This window comes from Maniola hyperantus, chromosome 8, assembly GCF_902806685.2.
Source record: "Maniola hyperantus chromosome 8, iAphHyp1.2, whole genome shotgun sequence".
NCBI classification, from domain to species: domain Eukaryota; kingdom Metazoa; phylum Arthropoda; class Insecta; order Lepidoptera; family Nymphalidae; genus Maniola; species Maniola hyperantus.
This window is the reverse complement of record NC_048543.1, coordinates 3,975,848-3,993,553: the sequence shown is the minus strand read 5'-3', so window position 1 is coordinate 3,993,553 and position 17,706 is coordinate 3,975,848. Positions and strand designations below refer to the sequence as shown.

The window sequence follows — 17,706 nt, the reverse complement described above, 5'->3', positions numbered from 1 at the left end:
AAGTACTAATAAAAAGGGATCGAGCTAATAAAAAGATTTTTATTTACATAAGTAGGTACGCAAAGTTTTTAGTTTGAATCAGTAATGTGAAAAGACCAAGTAGGATCCCGTTGGCACCCTTCGTTTACGGAACCCTAAAAAGGAGAAGTTAAGCTGACCAACTCATAGTATATCAACGACTCCATTGAGAAAGGATTTTTAGCAATTTGACACGACCGGACGGGGCGGGTCAGTCAGTCCTTCTTTTAATAACATACTATTAATTGTGGAGCCTTAAGTTTTATTGCTTATACATTTTCCATCGATTGGTCAAACTCAGGGCGGGCGGCGTGGCGTGCCTCGCCGTCCGATCATTAACCCAGTTGCGTGTCGGCGGCGCGGCCGGGCGACCGCCGCCGCTCAGTCCTACAGCACGGAGCCACGATGCAACTGCCCGAACCGCCGCCACCACCCCCTCTCGCGCCACTCTGGGACCGCGTGCTACGAGCCCGAGCCCTGCCGCCCGATCTCGACGTACAACTCCTCTACATAGCCATCAAAGACCGCCTGACCCATCCCGAGTGGGAAGTACGGCTGCACGCTCTCCGAGTCCTCGCCGACTTACTCCCCTTATCTGGAAATGCACTATCCTTCCCGTTCGATCAAGTGATCGACAACCTAGGGCACAGTTCCCCAAACGTGCGCAAAGCTGCCCTAGACGCCCTAAAGGTGTTCTGCATCCACTGTGAAGATCCCGAATGTGCAGCTCGGGCGATCATAGATAAGTTTTCTTACAACAATATTAGACCTCATTCCGCCGAAATGGACAGCAAAATAAACGTCGTTACGGGCCTTATACTTTCCATACCGTCGGTGATTGGGATTTTAAAACGCCGAACTTCCGACCTGGATTTGTTTCCCGTATTTCAAATTTTAGGAGAGAAACTTTTCGACTCTATGCACAAAGATGTTGCTCTACGTTCGCTTATGAAATTACGCAGGGTGTGTGGACCTCATCAATATACAATGTTCTTCTCACAGCTGGATATGAGGATTCAAGATAAATTCAGACATTTATGTGAGATGTATGACGAAGATTCACAAGACGTTTATTATGCACCGAGAAAAATGCGAAACCAGCCACTTATACATATCAATCGTGTTTTTAGTAACTCTTTGACGCCTATTTATGTATCGACAGACTCCTCATCAGAAGATTCTTTTAAGATGCCTTTTAACAACAATAACTATGGGAAAGTGATCATTGAAACTGAAATTAAATTTGATTCGGATACTGCTATTACAATGACTGTGTTAGAACAAAATGAAACTGAGTCGGACAAAAACACGGTAAGTGACGAGGACTGTGATAGTTCCGATCGTCTTATGTTAAAATATAGTGACGGGGATTCAGAGGAAGATTCTGACGTTGTAGTTAAAAAAGTGCGTTTTGGTGGTGAAAGTGTAAAAATTAGAACCCCAGATAGTGACAATATAGTGACTAGTGAAGACGATGCTAATCACAACCGGCCTCTAGCGTTATTAGAAAAATCTAGAATAGAAGAAGTGTTACCAGAAACGCCAGCTATTGTAAATAAGATGAACGATTTGAAACGCGAGGCACAAGAACGGGAAGGACGTTTTACGTCTAGAAAAAGTGGTATTCCACTACCGGTTATTTATAACAAACTACATAAAGGGGTAACGAAGCATCCTAAAGTAAAAGTAAAATCGAAATCTCTCAGCGAGCTATATGACTATTTTAATAAAAAGAACGATATCACGGAAGGGAAAACGAGAGAAAAGTCAAGGTTTGCTTTGACACTAGTAGAAGTCCAAAATCCCGATAAAGTCCCTAGTCCAGTTGAATCACACAGGGAAGTTGAAGTTTTACACAATTTGCAAAGAAGCCCTTCACTATCTCCTCGAAGACAACATACTCATGTTGTTGTAGATCATGATAGGTAAGTCTTTTATATTTGAGTTTTGTATAGCTAAGGTATTCTGCTACATTCTCTTGTTCTTTTCATCAATCAAATCAATATTTTTTCACGGTCTGGATCGGTCATACTACGAGCACCTAATACTTTTCTCAGAGCATTTTCTTTCTCAAATAATAATAATCAATATCCTCCGACAAGGTGTCAGCGACCATTTTTGTTCCATTTTTTGCTCCAAAGAAAAGTTACAATGATTGTGAAATTGTAAGATGTAGGTAGATGTTTTTATTCAGGACATAAATACTTAGATCCTACAGTCCTTCCTATCTAAGGTAAATGCAGGTATTACCGGTCCATTTAAGGAAATTTTGAAATCGATTTAAATAATTCTGATTGCTTTCACATTTTTTTTTTATTTTTAATTTAATTATTTTTATATAAACTCTACATCAATAATTTATTACATAACTAGCTTATTCCTGCGACTTCGTCCACGTGGACTACACAAATATCAAACCTCTATTTTACCCCTATAAGAGTTGAATTTTCGTTGAATAAGAGTTGAGTTTGAAAGTAGCGCCAGTGGTAGAAAAGATGAGGGGTAATAGGCTGGCATGGTATGGGCATATAATGCGGAGGGAAGAAAGCCATGTCACTAGAAGAATGTTAAGTATACATGTGGAAGGAAAAAAGAGGAGAGGACGACCAAAGAAAAGGTGGATGGATTGCGTGAAAGAGGATATGCGTGAAAAAGAGGTGGATAATACGTTGACGAATGACAGGAATGAGTGGAAGAAGAAGACATGTTGTGCCGACCCCACGTAGCGTGGGATAAGGTAAGGAAGAAGAAGAGTTGAATTTTCAAAAATCCGTTCTAGACATCCGTCTACGTCATAATAGAGCTACTTATCTGCATGCTAAAAATTCAGCCCGATTCGTCCAGTAGTTTGAGCTGCGCGTTGATAGATCAGTCAGCTTTTCCTTTTTAACCGACTTTAAAAAAGGAGGAAGTTCTCAATTCGTCGGAATCTTTTTTTTTATATTATACTAGCTGATCCCCGCGGCTTCGCCCACGTAGATTTAGGTTTTTAAAGATCCCGTATAGCCTATGTCACTCAGGAATAATGTAGCTTTCTACTGGTGAAAGAATTTTTAAGATCGGTTCAGTAGTTCTAAAGATTACCCCCTACAAACAAACTTAACGACATTACCTCTTTATATAATACTAGCTGATCCCCGCGGCTTCGCCCGCGTAGATTTAGGTTTTTAAAGATCCCGTATAGCCTATGTCACTCAGGAATAATGTAGCTTTCTACTGGTGAAAGAATTTTTAAAATCGGTTCAGTAGTTCTAAAGATTACCCCCTACAAACAAACTTAACGACATTACCTCTTTATATAATATAAGTAACTTTTCTGGTTGATTTTTTACACCTTGTGTCCGAAAAACCCAAATATCTTACGGAACCCTATTTTTTTCCAAAATAAAATATAGCCTATGTTACTCGTGGATAATGTAGCTTTCGAATGGTGAAAGAATTTTTAAAATCGGTCCAGTAGTTTTTGAGCCTATTCAGTACAAACAAACAAACAAACAAACAAACAAACAAAGTTTTCCTCTTTATAATATTAGTGTAGATAGTGTAGACAACGGGCCGTGCAGCAGAAATCGTAATATTTTAATTTCGCCATAACTTCAAAACCAAACGTCCAATTTTAATCATTCAAAGACCAAATATTATCTCCATAAACTGTTCTTAGTGATGAAATCATTTATTTTGATAAGGATTAATAGCATGAGTAAAATAAACGCGTTTAAATGTAGTCCAAAAAAAATTCAAGATTTTTAAATAAAAAAATGGTTGCTGTGCCTCACTCGACATAGATGGGTATAGTGTGTCGCGGACTTTTTTGTAGATATTTATAAGATCTACAATTAATTAGAACATTTTATGGTTCTATCTTTTATAGTTTAGGCAGCGTACGCAAAATAAGTAACTTTTCTGGTTGATTTTTTACACCTTGTGTCCGAAAAACCCAAATATCTTACGGAACCCTATTTTTTTCCAAAATAAAATATAGCCTATGTTACTCGTGGATAATGTAGCTTTCGAATGGTGAAAGAATTTTTAAAATCGGTCCAGTAGTTTTTGAGCCTATTCAGTACAAACAAACAAACAAACAAACAAACAAAGTTTTCCTCTTTATAATATTATTATAGTGTAGACAGATTTCGCATAACTAACAAAGTATTTTGTTCAGAGTTAATCATCTCCCGTTTTTAGTAAACATTCATGTTATCTTATCTTTCGTATATGTTTATGTTATGTTTTCCCTTGCATTACTAGCTTAGAGTAGGTATTTACTTTCTATTTTCTTTTGATTCCGTTAAACGTTAGGTACATATTATATTAGATATGAAGTTGTTTTAAAATACGTACAATGTTATCATGGAGTAACTATTTGATTTCAGTGTAGACTTCTCTTGAGATAACTACCCTCATAGGCAATTAAGCATAATGTAGTAAACGACACAAGTAAAATTATGTCTGTAATATACATAGCTATTTAAGTAAACTATTTAAAAAAGACCCTTAAATCAGTTTTGCCGATAATTTTGTTTAGCCTAACCTTCAACACAGCTGAATCGATTTTGACGAGAAATTGGCGAAATCGCAGCCAAATCTAGATTTTCAAATTATGTTTCAAGTAGCACGCAACTCTTTGCGCTCTATTCACATGAGCAAGGTTCCGTTACGTCGGCCAATCTCAAGTTAATCGGCCTGCCTACTGATTCGCTAGCTCAATGTCTAACATTGAATGATAGCAACCGAGCTCATTTGACATTTATCTTTAATCCATTGAAGGTTTTCACGAAAAATTATTTATTTTAACATCGCTCAATGAAGCAGCAATATAGCACCAACCAATGGAAATTTTTCGGGGTGGCTATCATTCAGTGTACACAAAGTTAGCGAATCGCCCCGCTCGTCGTTACGTTATGCGATGATATTATGTTGTATGAGTTAATAGTATGAGCAATAATATCTACTACGCAATGTGTGTTCACAACCTCGGATGCACTCTCTATTCCCTTTCATAGTGTCATAGGACAGTAATCCGGATCCAACGGCTTTACGTGTTCTTCGAGGTATGCGGGGTGTACCTAACATCGACATTTCCTAAGGGCTGCAGCCGAGAATTTTTAACAGAAAACTTTTTATTTCATTTTATTCAGATACAAGTTAGCCCTTGCAATCTCACCTGGTGGTAAGTAATGATGCAGTCTAAGATGGAAGCGGGCTAACCTGGAAGGAGCACCACTTTGGTTTCTACACGGCATCGTACCGGAACACTAAATCGCTTGGTGGCACGGGTTCGCTGGTAGGGTGGTAACTAGCGACGGTCGAAGCTTCCACCAGACAAACTCCAAGAACTTATATAGAATTCGTTTTATACTGACGTATACATAGGTACATTTTTGGCACGAACCGAGACTCGAACCCGGAACATCGTGATCATGAGGTGCTGCCGCATAAGCTATAACTACACCAACGTAACAGTCAGTTCTCATAAAGGGAATACCGAGTAACAAACAAAGTCTAGCGCAAACATGGGGCTTTCCAGGATTATATTCACGATCAATATGTGGTTAGCTAGCCTAGCATATCTTTTGTTGACTAGGTACTTAATCTATTTTGCTCTAAGTAAATTACTTTCTAAGTTTGCGGATTTTATTGGAACGTATTTTGGAAACCAATTGTAACAAACTGGTACTTACTCGTAACGTTTTCTAACGATTGAAAAATTTTCAAAAAGTAAAAATGGGAACAATAGGTACTTCTGATCCACTGAATTCATCTGACGCAGTGACGACATATGGATCTGAGACATGGTCACTAACTATGGGCTAAGAAAGCTCAGAGTCACTCAGCGGGCGATGGAGAGAGCTATGCTTGGAGTTTCTCTACGTGATCTAATCAGGAATGAGGAGATCCGTAGGAGAACTAGAGTAACCGACATAGAATTTTCAAAAATCCTTTCTTAGCGGATGCCTACGTCATAATAGTTATCTGCATGCCAAATTTCAGCCCGATCCGTCCAGTAATTTGAGCTGTGGGTTGATAGATCAGTCAGTTACCTTTTCCTTTTATATACATTTAGATTATTGTTATATTTTAAGTAAAATAAATAAAACAAAATCTGTTTATAATGATATGTGACGTACTAAAGTTTTAATTCAGGTTCATCTTAAACCTCGTGGCGTCATCCCCTCCCGAATCGATGCTGCTGTCTCCTCGGCCACCCTCCCCCTTGCGAGGACGTTACTCCTGGGAAGATCTCCACGTAGTACCACAACACATCTCCGACCAGCTGCATAACACGGTAAGTGATGAATAAATAATTTGTGTGTCAGGAATTTGATCCACGCCATTTAACCGAATAGCAGCCTGGCAAATTGGGTATTTGACTCCAATTTTTTTGTTACTTTAATATAAACTAGGATAAAAATAATGACTTAAACTGAAAATACTAATGAAATCGATCAAATAACAAAAAAGTTATAAGCATCTGATTAGACAGAGATAGCGATATAGAATTTTGACGTCACACCTCACTAATCCCATAGTAGCTTCGTGCGGTTTCATACAAATTTTCGTTTTGCGAGAAAGGGATAGAAGACTCTTCCCACTCCAAAATTAAAATGCCTGTAACTTTGTAAATCTTTGTTGGATTTTAATATTTTTTTCAGCGTACGTCATTATTTTTATCCTAGTTTATAATAAAGTAATAATATTTATCAAATTCAAAAGTAGGAAAATACCCAATTGGCAATGCAGAAAGGCAATAGCGCTAGTTTCTTGGGCGCCATGCCCATGAATGATAATAGATATCACATGGAATTTGAAGGGTGTTTTGTGAATTAAATAATACTAGCTTATGCTCGCGACTTCGTCCGCGGAGACTACACAAATTTCAAATTGAATTTTCAAAAAATCCTTTCTTAGCGGATGCCTACATCATAAAAGCTATCTGTATGCCAAATTTCAGCCCGATACGTCCAGAACTTTGAGCTGTGCGTTGATAGATCAGTCAGTCAGTCAGTCCTTTTCCTTTTCCTTTTGTATATTTAGATTAGGAGGGTATTTTTGTATTATGATTATAAGCTGTGATAGCCTAATGGTTAGGACGTCCGACTCCTAATCCGAGGTTGGCGGTACGATCCCGGGCACGTACCTCTAACTTTTTTCTTTCTTTTTAAAGAAAGACATCAGAATTGGCTCCATTGTTTATCTATCTACTGTAAAGTTCTAACTTCTGGCCGGGTTAAAAATAAATCTAGGACTAATCTTTACGGGACAAAATAGCTTCAGTTAATTTATTTTAGCTGTTCACTTTTACTCTTTACCTTGACCGGCGCCGGTGTAGTATAAAGAATTAATGAATATTCTATTAGAGTTTTCGACCCTGACCAATATAAGTAAATTTTGGCAGACCCTTTAGCCTTTAGGGTTATACCTACTTTATAGTAGAGTGTAGCTAATGATATGTAGTTTCGGTCTCATGTTACGTTACTCGAACACGAAATATTAATACCTTATCAGTTCTACGCTCTAAGTTAATTAATTCTGTTTATTACACAATACAACACTATTTTATTCAAATGAACACGAGGGACGCGTGATACGTCACGCAACGTACCCCGAATTTTAGAAAATCTATTTGTCTGATACTCAACCTACCCAAGTCCCAAGTACTAGGTATAGCCTCATATCACTTCGGCGTTTCCTTATCACTAATTCACGTTTATCTATATGCCAGGAGAACTGGATAGCAGCGGTGAAAGCTGCTGATCATCTGCACAGCACGCTGCTTGATCCTGGAAATGTACAGAAAGTGGAGCCAGAGGTTTTGTCCCTCGTGCAACACATGTGGGCACTGAGCGATGCGGTAAGAACAATTTATTAGGATACCTTAAAGCCCCAGTACACAGGTCAGCCTAAGTTTAAATCTACTTTGCAAATTGGGCCAACAATCTTTCATATTTGTACAGTACCTACGTCGCAGAAAGTCATCGACCGTTAGAAGGAGATAGCAGATTTGTAGAGCATTGTCTCTGTCGTTGAGCCCGACAAAACTATGTGACAGAGACAACGCTCTACAAAGCCGAAATGTCATTCTAAAGGCCGATGTACATCACGATGTACATTACTTTTTGCGTACTGTAGGAAAACTCATAAAAGTTGGCAAGCTAACTAGTGCTGCCCACAAAAATATAGGGTATTTCCATCAAATGGCCTTTTACACATTCGCTGAGCTTTTCAGTATGCACTGAGGTTTAATTTTTTACTGCTGTTGCCACTTAAAGTGGATTGAACTCCAACTTTTTACCGAAACAGGTATCAGCAGCCCGGGCGCCAGCAGAGGGCGCTGTGTGCGCCGTCGTGCGCAGCGGCAGTTCTACCTGCGTCAGGCAGATCCTGCCCGCGTTGATAGCGAGGATGGTGAGAGAGCCGCCTCCAGCCGCGCTGCCTCACGCGCTGTTGCAAAGGATGGCGTTGCATCACCTCGTTGACCTCATATTTGACACTGACATGATCGAGGTTTGTATAGATACTTGGTTATAGACGCGATAGTGCGCAGGGGTACTTCTTCCTGAGTCAAGCTGATCCTGCCCGCGTTAAAAGTGAAAATGACGAAAGATCCGCTTCCAGTTGTGCGCTGGTGCTAAAATCCTCACTTCTTTTGAACTGATATTCGACACCCGACGCACTAAAAGTCGAGGGGAAGATTTTTTTTATAGAAGCTTAAAATTTGTAAAGTTTCCTCTGCATCTTGAGTATCTACCTACCTACTTATATTAATTAGTTTGGCAAATTAGACGGACTGGCTGTTCTGGACTCTGGTGCAGGTTCATCTATTCTTGAACTGTTTGGCTGACGTTTATTCCATTTATAAGTTTTGTGTGAAAATTTGCGTTAGTTTCCTATTAAAAATATCAAAATAAAACGCCTGTTTTGCATGACTTGCCTGTTATAGAGGTAATGTTTTTAAGTTAGTGCTTCTATTTAATAAATGGTAACCCTGCAATATATTCCCAGGGATCAGACAAAGAAGCAGAGAGCGGTCAGCTGCGAGCGGCGCTGTGCTTGGCGAGAGCAGCGGGACCTGCAGCTGTGCTGGCAGCTGTGCGACGCAGGCTCAACGGATCCCCTAGAGCCGATGTGTTCTGCGATAAGGTATAGTTGGAATCACGTTAAAAGATATCTAGACTACATTAGTGGGGGTGAGTCTGCGAATGGGTAGATTTATGGTGGTTCCTAAGTACGGCGAAAAATTCTCTGACGATATGCAGATAGATCGATTAATCACCCATTGCGTAAGTTCAAGGGTAGAGCAGTCAGAGTCCATTTTGTTTGGCGGCATGAATAAATGATGCCCACAAACCATTAAGTAAAATGTGGGCGGGTCATACTTTTTGTAGCAGCGATGGCCGTGAAACCCGGAAAATTCTATAGAGGGAGCAGAGTCCGCATACATAATAATAATATGGTGTGTGCCTAAAGATTTTAAGCGCAGATATTTTCTTTAGATATTTTTTATTGCAGTTACGCGAACGTCTCAACAGGCCTTTAGAACACGTTAGGCCAACTCCAGCCCCCAGGTAAAATATAGTTCCCAATACTCAAGAAAACCATAGAACAAATATAACCATATAATAAAAACTCCAACTTATTGGTAGAAAAATGATTACAGATAAATTATTCTCTAATGATGTAAGTCGTCGGAAAGAGGAAAGAGGTTTCTGAGTTCTGACTATATCTTTGCACTTGACTGCAATCACACGAAATAGTAGGTGATGATGCAGCCAAGGTGGAGTGCGCCTGCCTAGAAGGTCAGCCTATTCACCATTCTTTTAAAGGTAGGTATATAATAGCTATGTGAGGCATTCCATATTCTAGCAGTAGGACAGAAATAGTAAATTAATTTTTTCATGATAAGGGTTGATCCGATAGTTTTTTATGGCCCAAACTCATTCAGAGTGGAGATCCGTGCTCAGTAGTGGGCCGACGATGGGTTGATCATAATGATGATGATGTATTATTGCAGAAACTCTCACCTCCCCGTGGCGACGCGAAGACGGGCGCGGTCCACGCCCCCGGCCGCGCCGCCTGCACGGCCGCGTCGGTTGCGTCCACTGCCAGACTCCGCGCCTCTACCAGGTATACTGCAGATATTACCTAAGTACCTTACTTTATAATCTAAGCTGTTAGTAACTATAAAAATACAACATTATAAAAACGAAAAATGCTCATCAGCCATCAACCTGACTAAAAATACCTATAGTAGGTGCAGTTCTTGCAATTCACGAAGACGAGTGAGCTTTACTTGTGGTTACGTCGTTTACAATTGACTTGCATTACGTAAGTTTGCTTGCATGTCGGACCAATCAGTCGCAACTCGCGAGTGAGCACTCGCAGACGCACACATTAAATGTACCTTACTTTACCGATACGACTTAATCACAAGCATGAGCCACTCGTCTTCGTGAAACGCAATAACTACTCAGTTGAAGTCTAACTTTTAATGCTGCTGCGCGATTGCGGTAGAATGACAGGTACAATGTCACGATCGCCTCTGATTAGTTGACGCTCGCTCACTATTGGCTACAATGCATTGTTGCAACAAGAATAGCACAAATTCAGCCACTCACAACTATTGAGATTGTAATAATGATTGATGCAGGTTTTACTAAATCGCCGTACTGTTTGGCGCAACCTGAAGGCTCTGAACTTGCTTTACACTTTATATTCTCCATGTTGAACTACTTACAAGTAATTACCTAGGTAGGTACCTACCTCAAACGATTACACGGTAGGTACCAAAACTCAAAATTGCTGTTCACTTTAGATGGTAGCTTATAGTCGGGTATAATAGTGCCCCAGCAAACCAAAGCTACCCTAGTTTTATAGAATAAACTGACTCTACCTCTCATTTACGAATTCTACTGCAGCATCTTAATATTCTGCAGGTATTTCGCCGTCTGGAAGAGATTACATTCTGAAGCCTATAACTGCGATACATCTGATCGATAACAGGTAAGTTTATTAGTAACTAAGTAAGTATTATTTATATAACTTTGGATCTGATAAGAAAGCTCAGAGTCACGCAGCGGGCAATCCAGAGAGCCACGCTTGAAACTCTATGTGAGGAAATACATAGGTAAAAGAACTAGCGTGACCGAAAAAACGGGTCGCAAAGCTGAAGTCGCATTGGGGCTCCTAGCTCGACAAACTGATAAACATGGGGTTCTAAGTTGCAACTCACTCCCAAAATGCTGAAATAGAGAACCGGCTCTGGAAAACTCAGCTTTGAAAGACAGTAAGTTGGCACCCTAACTAGGTAAACCAACCAGAGACGACCGCGCGTGTTTGGTGGAAATCCATGCAAGAGACCATTGTCCTGCAGCGAACATCCATCAATTGAGTTGCAGAGGAACCTTTAGGAAATAAAAAGTCTTTCAGAGCATCACAAAATCTACAAAATAAAATAAATAAAATAAATCACGATTTCCGAACCTAAACATACCGAGATAATATCCTGAAATTCCTGAAGATATTATTACCAGTCCTGTACAAGCTTAAGTAAATGTCAAGGATTTAAGCATTAAGCCTAGGTCTAGGTAATATCTCCTCGCTCCATCCATATTTAATTTTACTGACGTATTTAGTTTAACAGTTTATATAGGTAACTACCTACTAAGCGCTATTAAGTATTTTCATTTATTATGTTACAATAGGTAGGTACCTACCTACAGTATACGAATTTCTAATTCGTCATGTGGGTTATGTGTTTCTTAGTTTATTGGACCCATTGACACGCGAGGGGTCAAAGCTGAAAAAGCACAAACTAAAGATTGAAAATGGAAAGGATTGGAATGGAAAGGTATGATGCAGACTGTTATAAAAATAGTTATCAAAAAATTAATGTTTCACCCGTAACCATTCCTAATATAAACTTTATGACTAACTAGCTTATGCACGCGACTTCGTCCGCGTGGACTACACAAATTTCAAACCCCTATTTCACCCCGTTAGGGGTTGAATTTTCAAAAATCCTTTCTTAGCGGATGCCTATGTTATAATAGCTATCTGCATGCTAAATTTCATCCCGATCCGTCCAGTAGTTTGAGCTGTGCGTTGATAGATCAGTCAGTCAGTCATTCAGACAGTCACCTTGACCTTTTATATATTTAGATTGGACGGAAAATATGAATATTTAGGTAGGTAAGTAACTAGTCATATTTAAAAACTGTAGGCAATTTAGTTACCTACAGCTTATACTTTCAACTAGGTATATATTTTCAACTAGATGACGCCCGCGACTTCGCCCACGTGGATTTAGGTTTTAAAAATCCCGTGGGACCTCTTGGATTTTCCGGGATAAAAAGTAGCCTATGTCCTTTTCCGGGATGCAAGCTATCTCTGTATATCGTCAAAATCGGATGAACGGATGGGTCGTGAAAGGCTAGCAGACAGACAGACAAACACACTTTCGCATTTATAATATTTGTACCTATGGATTTTGGGACATTTAAGTTAACTCTATAAAGATATAAAATACTTACTTAATACCGAAATGTACGCAAACTCCTACATATTATAGCCGTCTGCCGTAAGCTTTCAATAATTTCCACGTACCTACGAGAAATCGATTTTATACTGATCGCACATTCATATTGATGTGTGCGGTGAAAAGATGCAGCGTGTTTGGCTGTGCAGTTTGTCCTGAATCAATCAAGGCTAGGTTGAGCCACAATGCCCACAATAGATATTTCAGTGGTTACCTACAGGTTACTTATAAATACGTAGGTAGGTACTGTAACTCTTACGAATTTGCACATAGCTGGTTTGAATAACACCACAGTTCACTCTGACTACACCCATAGATTTCAAACCTACCTACTCAGTTTTACGTGTTTCTTTGACAAACACGAATTTCGTATGCGGCTCGCTCGGACTCAGCTGTGCCTAAAGCGCGATCAGCATAAGCATCGATGTGTCAGACAAGTACCCACGCCACGTGCTAAAAATCGATTTTAATCGTAGGTACCTGCATGACGAATCCAGTAGCGTTCTTTGAAAACAACCACAACAAAACAGTCATTTCCCCAGAAATTGCGTAAGACTGGTATCGGCGGACTATTCCACAAATCAAACAGCTCATTTCTGAAGCGTCAGACTATTTCGAGGGGGTTTGTAAAATATAACTGCCTTTTTAGGGTTCCGTTACTCAAAAAGTAAAAAGGAACCCTTATAGGATAAGGGTCTCTGTCTGTCAATCCGGGGGAATCAAAACCTATAGGGTACCTACCTACCTATTTCGAATCATGAAATTTGTCAGATTGCAATTTCTTACAGCACAATTTAAATTAGTTGTAGTAGTGTTGTTAGTAGTTATTAGTTAATTAGTCATAAAGATGGCGTTGTCCGTCATTAACTTGCACTGTTGTACACAGCTGTTGGAGCGATTTTTTATTACACTGACTTGAGATTTTTTGTACGATGGTAACGAAAGATTACGGAACCCTTTGTATACGAGTCCGACTCGCACTTGACCGGTTTTGTTTTATAGTGGAGTTTGGTGTCTCGTAGCAACGGTAGGGACGTCGCGACGTCAGGTAGGGTATTATAGGGCTGCCACACTCACAGGGTTTTTTTTAAATAGAGATAGCGAGCAAACGAGCAGGCGGGTTACCCGATGTTAAGTGATTACCGCCGCCCATGAACATTTGCAGCACCAGAGGAACTGCTGATGCGTTGCCGGCCTTTTAGGAATTTGTTGGTCAGCTCCTTGAATAACCCCATGTTGTAATCTAGTGGGAACACCGCCGATAGGAGTTGATTCCACAGTTTGCATGTGCGTGGAAAGAAGGATATTTTAAAGTAGCTGACTCGTCTCGTGTATCGACACTCGAAACGGTGATAGCCTAGTGGTGAAAATGTCGGCCTTCCAGTCGGGGCGTCCGGGGTTCGATCCGGGCTCCTCTAACTTTAACTTTACATTCATAATTTGAAGTTTTTAACTCCAGTGGTTAATGATGTCAGTCAGTTTCTCTTTTTACATAGCCATACAAATTAGCACTCTGTTGTGTGCGACTTCGTTCGCGTAGATTTAGATTTTTAAGAATCTCGTGAGAAATCTTTGATTTCTTCGCTAGATCTCTAGGATAGGAAGCTATCTCTATGCCTTTCGAAAGAAGAAGTGAAAAGAAAACAAATAGGCACACTTTCGCGGTTTTTACAGTAGATTTTAATTACTTAATATACGATATCTGAGAGGAGACCTGTCCTCAGAACTGAGTCGGCAAATGGTTTATATTGATGAATACAGATAAATAGTTCGAGAATATCGAGTTATTAGCTGACCGTGTTTTTTTCAGCTCATTTTTTCTGTTAGCTTGGCAACCCTATTTCAAGGAGCTAAGTTACTAGAGAACCTGACGCCCTGTTTGAATACAAACATACATGGAAAACAATCAGGTCAATGGGTCGATAGCTACCTAGGCGCTAACGTTACTTCGACGCCGATACAAATTGCCTTAATACATTTATGTACTACAAGTCGATAGAGGCTTCGATTATCCATTCAAATGACTTGAAAAGTTCAGTAGAGTCCGACAGGCGATACGCGTAGTTAGGTGACCAACGGCTACTATCGCGTGCTGCCGTTAACCTACATTTATAAACTGAAATTGCCTATACCTCCATTCAAGGCACTTATAGGCGCCCTATTTATGCTATCGTAGGATCGCTCCACTTTCGTTATAATTTGTAGCGCTAACGCCAATTACAGGTCTTTAATTAATCTTAAATATTAATATGTAGAAAATTTTACTCTATAACTTTTTAACGCAACTGTGTTTTCGAATTCGAAGCTACTATAATAACTAAAATAAAATTATGTTTAATCAAAATGTTGGCAAATATACTTAGTATGATAAAAACCGGTAGTAATTTAGTGAGTGTTTAACATAATATGCAGGTAGGGGTGAGTTCATCAACACAGGCATGTGAGTCAATTGATTGCGGCGGGTATTAAGTTTAGCTGTACCTAGTGGCGTTAGTCGTGGCCATGCCGAGGTGATAGGCGGCGGCATGCGGCGCCTATGCTGCTGCGGGGGCGCCGCGCCGGTGCAACCCGCGCCTAAAACCCCCGATCTGGTCGCCGATCTGCCTTCGCACCAGCGGTAACTCTTTGCTCCAGACTCCAGTCGATAACGACTGATACTCGTTCAGTAACACTTAGAATATTACAATACTATTTCTGTTCGCAGAGTCACAACTGATATCGTTATTGGCGAAGAAGAGAAGACGAAATCAGAGGAGGACGAGAAGGATATCGAGGGCCTCTTTGTTGTCTCCCGCACCCCAGAAATTGAGAACGAGCCGGCCGAAACTCCCACCAGTATTCCACCATCTCGTACGCCATCTATACAAGTCGAGAACCTCTCTGTTCAGTCTGTAAATGTTGAGGATTTATCTGAAAAATCGATTCATGGCGACGATCTGTCGGAGAAGTCAACACGCGTGGAAAATTTGTCCGAAAATAATATTTCCCTGGATAGTGTCGAAACGGTCGCAGAGCAAGTTTCACTTCAAAGTGTCAATGTTCCTTCGGCGAGTTCACAGCCAAGTCAAGCGGCGTCTGAAGAACTAAAATCTCCAACACCAAAACCGGCGAGTGCAAAATCGTTATCACTATCGAACCTATCAAAAAGCGCTGGGAAATCTGTCAGTTCAACGTCAATGAGAAGTGAACCAGCGTCTCCAGAGCCAACAATCGAATATCTCGAGAGCACACGAACGTCGTGTGAACGCGACGTACGTACTGCGTTAGCTGAATGTACGATACCGGCTCGACATGAAGACTGGGAAGTTATTGTGAATGGGCTTCTTGAAACTGAACGGCTAGCAAAAGATGAGTGGGCACGTGCACCCGCTTCGAGTTGGCGTGCGATTACTCGTTCTGTTGCTGCACACGTTCGCTCGCTGCGCTCTCGCGTTGCGAGAACTGCTTGCTCGACTATCGGCGCGTTGTTCGAGCATCGTGGACGTGGACTGGATCCTGAATTGGAGGAGGCTGTCAGTGCGTTGTTGGAGCGTTGTGCGGATGTTAACCGCTTTTTGCGAGCAGATGCTGTGACTGCTCTCGGTCGCGTTGCTTGTGGTGGAAACTATGCTCGTGCTGGCGTAGCTTTGGCGCGGAGAGGAGCATCGCATCGCGGCGGCCCGGTGCGTGCTGCGGCGGCTCAAGCTTTGACGAGACTAGTGCAGCAACACGGCGCAGCTCGTATGCTAGACCTACCGAATGAACCTCGGACGGTAATTTTACGTGCTGCTGGGGAACTGATAGCTGACGCGAGTCCGGAAGCGAGGATGCACGCCCGCCATCTTTATCTAGCACTTTCTGAAGATTCCCGCTTCAAGCAGCTTTTGAAAGATGCAATGCCAGTGAGTCGTTATCGTGCAATTGAAAAATATGTCGATAAACTACGCTGTCGATAAAACCAAGTTCCTGTAGAAGCAATCGGGAAAGTAAGACAAAATATTCGCTGATAGAAGATAGTTTTGGTGAAGAGTATACTTAATTTATACTGACGTGGACGCTTGATGATTCAAATTGAATTGCGGATATAACTGTGTGATTATGACATTAAACTAAGAAAATAGTACCTAGATCCAATGAAAATGTAACGACACGACTGATTTGTGAAAATGTATTTTTGTATGTCTAAATAGGTACCTATCTAAGGTAAGAAACAATAATATTAGATAGCTGATGTAAACATGAGTATCGAGTACCTACCGAGTATTTAATTACCTTACTATTGATCGGCCTTGAAGAATTTGAACAAAAGTATATGCGGCTACAATATACCTACCTACCTAGTTACCTACCTAATATTTGGTAGGCTGAAAGAATTGACGTGCTTCAATTAAATCCTATTAATTGTATAAATGTAGACAACGCACAATATTGTAACTGGGAAATTAGTTACCTCCCCATTTTATTTTGAAATCATAGGTTAACCATGTCTGAAACCATCTCTACGAAAATATTCGATCATCATGATCAACTTAACGTCGGCTCACTAGTAGGTACTGAGATCGGGACTCCTCTCAGGTTTTGGGCCATAGCAGTTTTACGTCGTAAAACTGTGGCCAATCATAGTCTGCCATGCTGGCCGAGTGTGAAAAAGGAGCATGGGTTTATTAAAAACTGCCATACCCCTTCTAGGTTAGCTCGTGTCCATCTTAGACTGCATCGTCACTTACCACCAGGTGAGATTGCGGTCAAGGGCTAACTTGTATCTGAATAAAAATAAAAAAATAAAAATTCGATCGCTATTATTATCTGATATTTTGTTGTATTATAGTTTATACTAAATACTTATTATTGTTATCCTTCCAAAGGGAGAATTTTAATATGCCTAATAATAACTCGATGTTGTTGAATAATATTTATATGTGAACCTATTGTAGGTAGGTATTGCTTAACTTTTAATAAATGTATGTAGATAAAAAAAAATAGTTTGATTTCATAAAGGCCCGTGATTTTGACATAATATTGTGAACTGTGAACTCTATTTTGCATCTATTTTGTCATATTTCATCAAAATCAAATCAGCAATTTTTCTAGCAAGATACCTAGGTAAGTTATAGGTACCTATTTAAATTATAAGCGTGTCTTATATTTATTTAGGAGTAGGTTACCTACCTACG

The 17,706-nt window shown here is 40.3% G+C and overlaps 1 protein-coding gene across 1 annotated transcript; it reads left to right on the top strand.

Annotated features, from left to right (window-relative positions):
• The first annotated feature begins 333 nt into the window (after window positions 1–333).
• On the top strand, window positions 334–17,503 carry LOC117984275 (uncharacterized). Its single transcript, XM_034970896.2, has 9 exons — window positions 334–1,943; window positions 6,163–6,304; window positions 7,742–7,870; window positions 8,320–8,523; window positions 9,022–9,159; window positions 9,529–9,584; window positions 10,031–10,143; window positions 10,953–11,019; window positions 15,258–17,503. Exons 1-9 carry the CDS (start codon window positions 424–426, stop codon window positions 16,486–16,488), a joined length of 3,600 nt encoding a protein of 1,199 aa, XP_034826787.1. The 5' UTR covers window positions 334–423; the 3' UTR covers window positions 16,489–17,503.
• The last annotated feature ends 203 nt before the right edge of the window (window positions 17,504–17,706 follow it).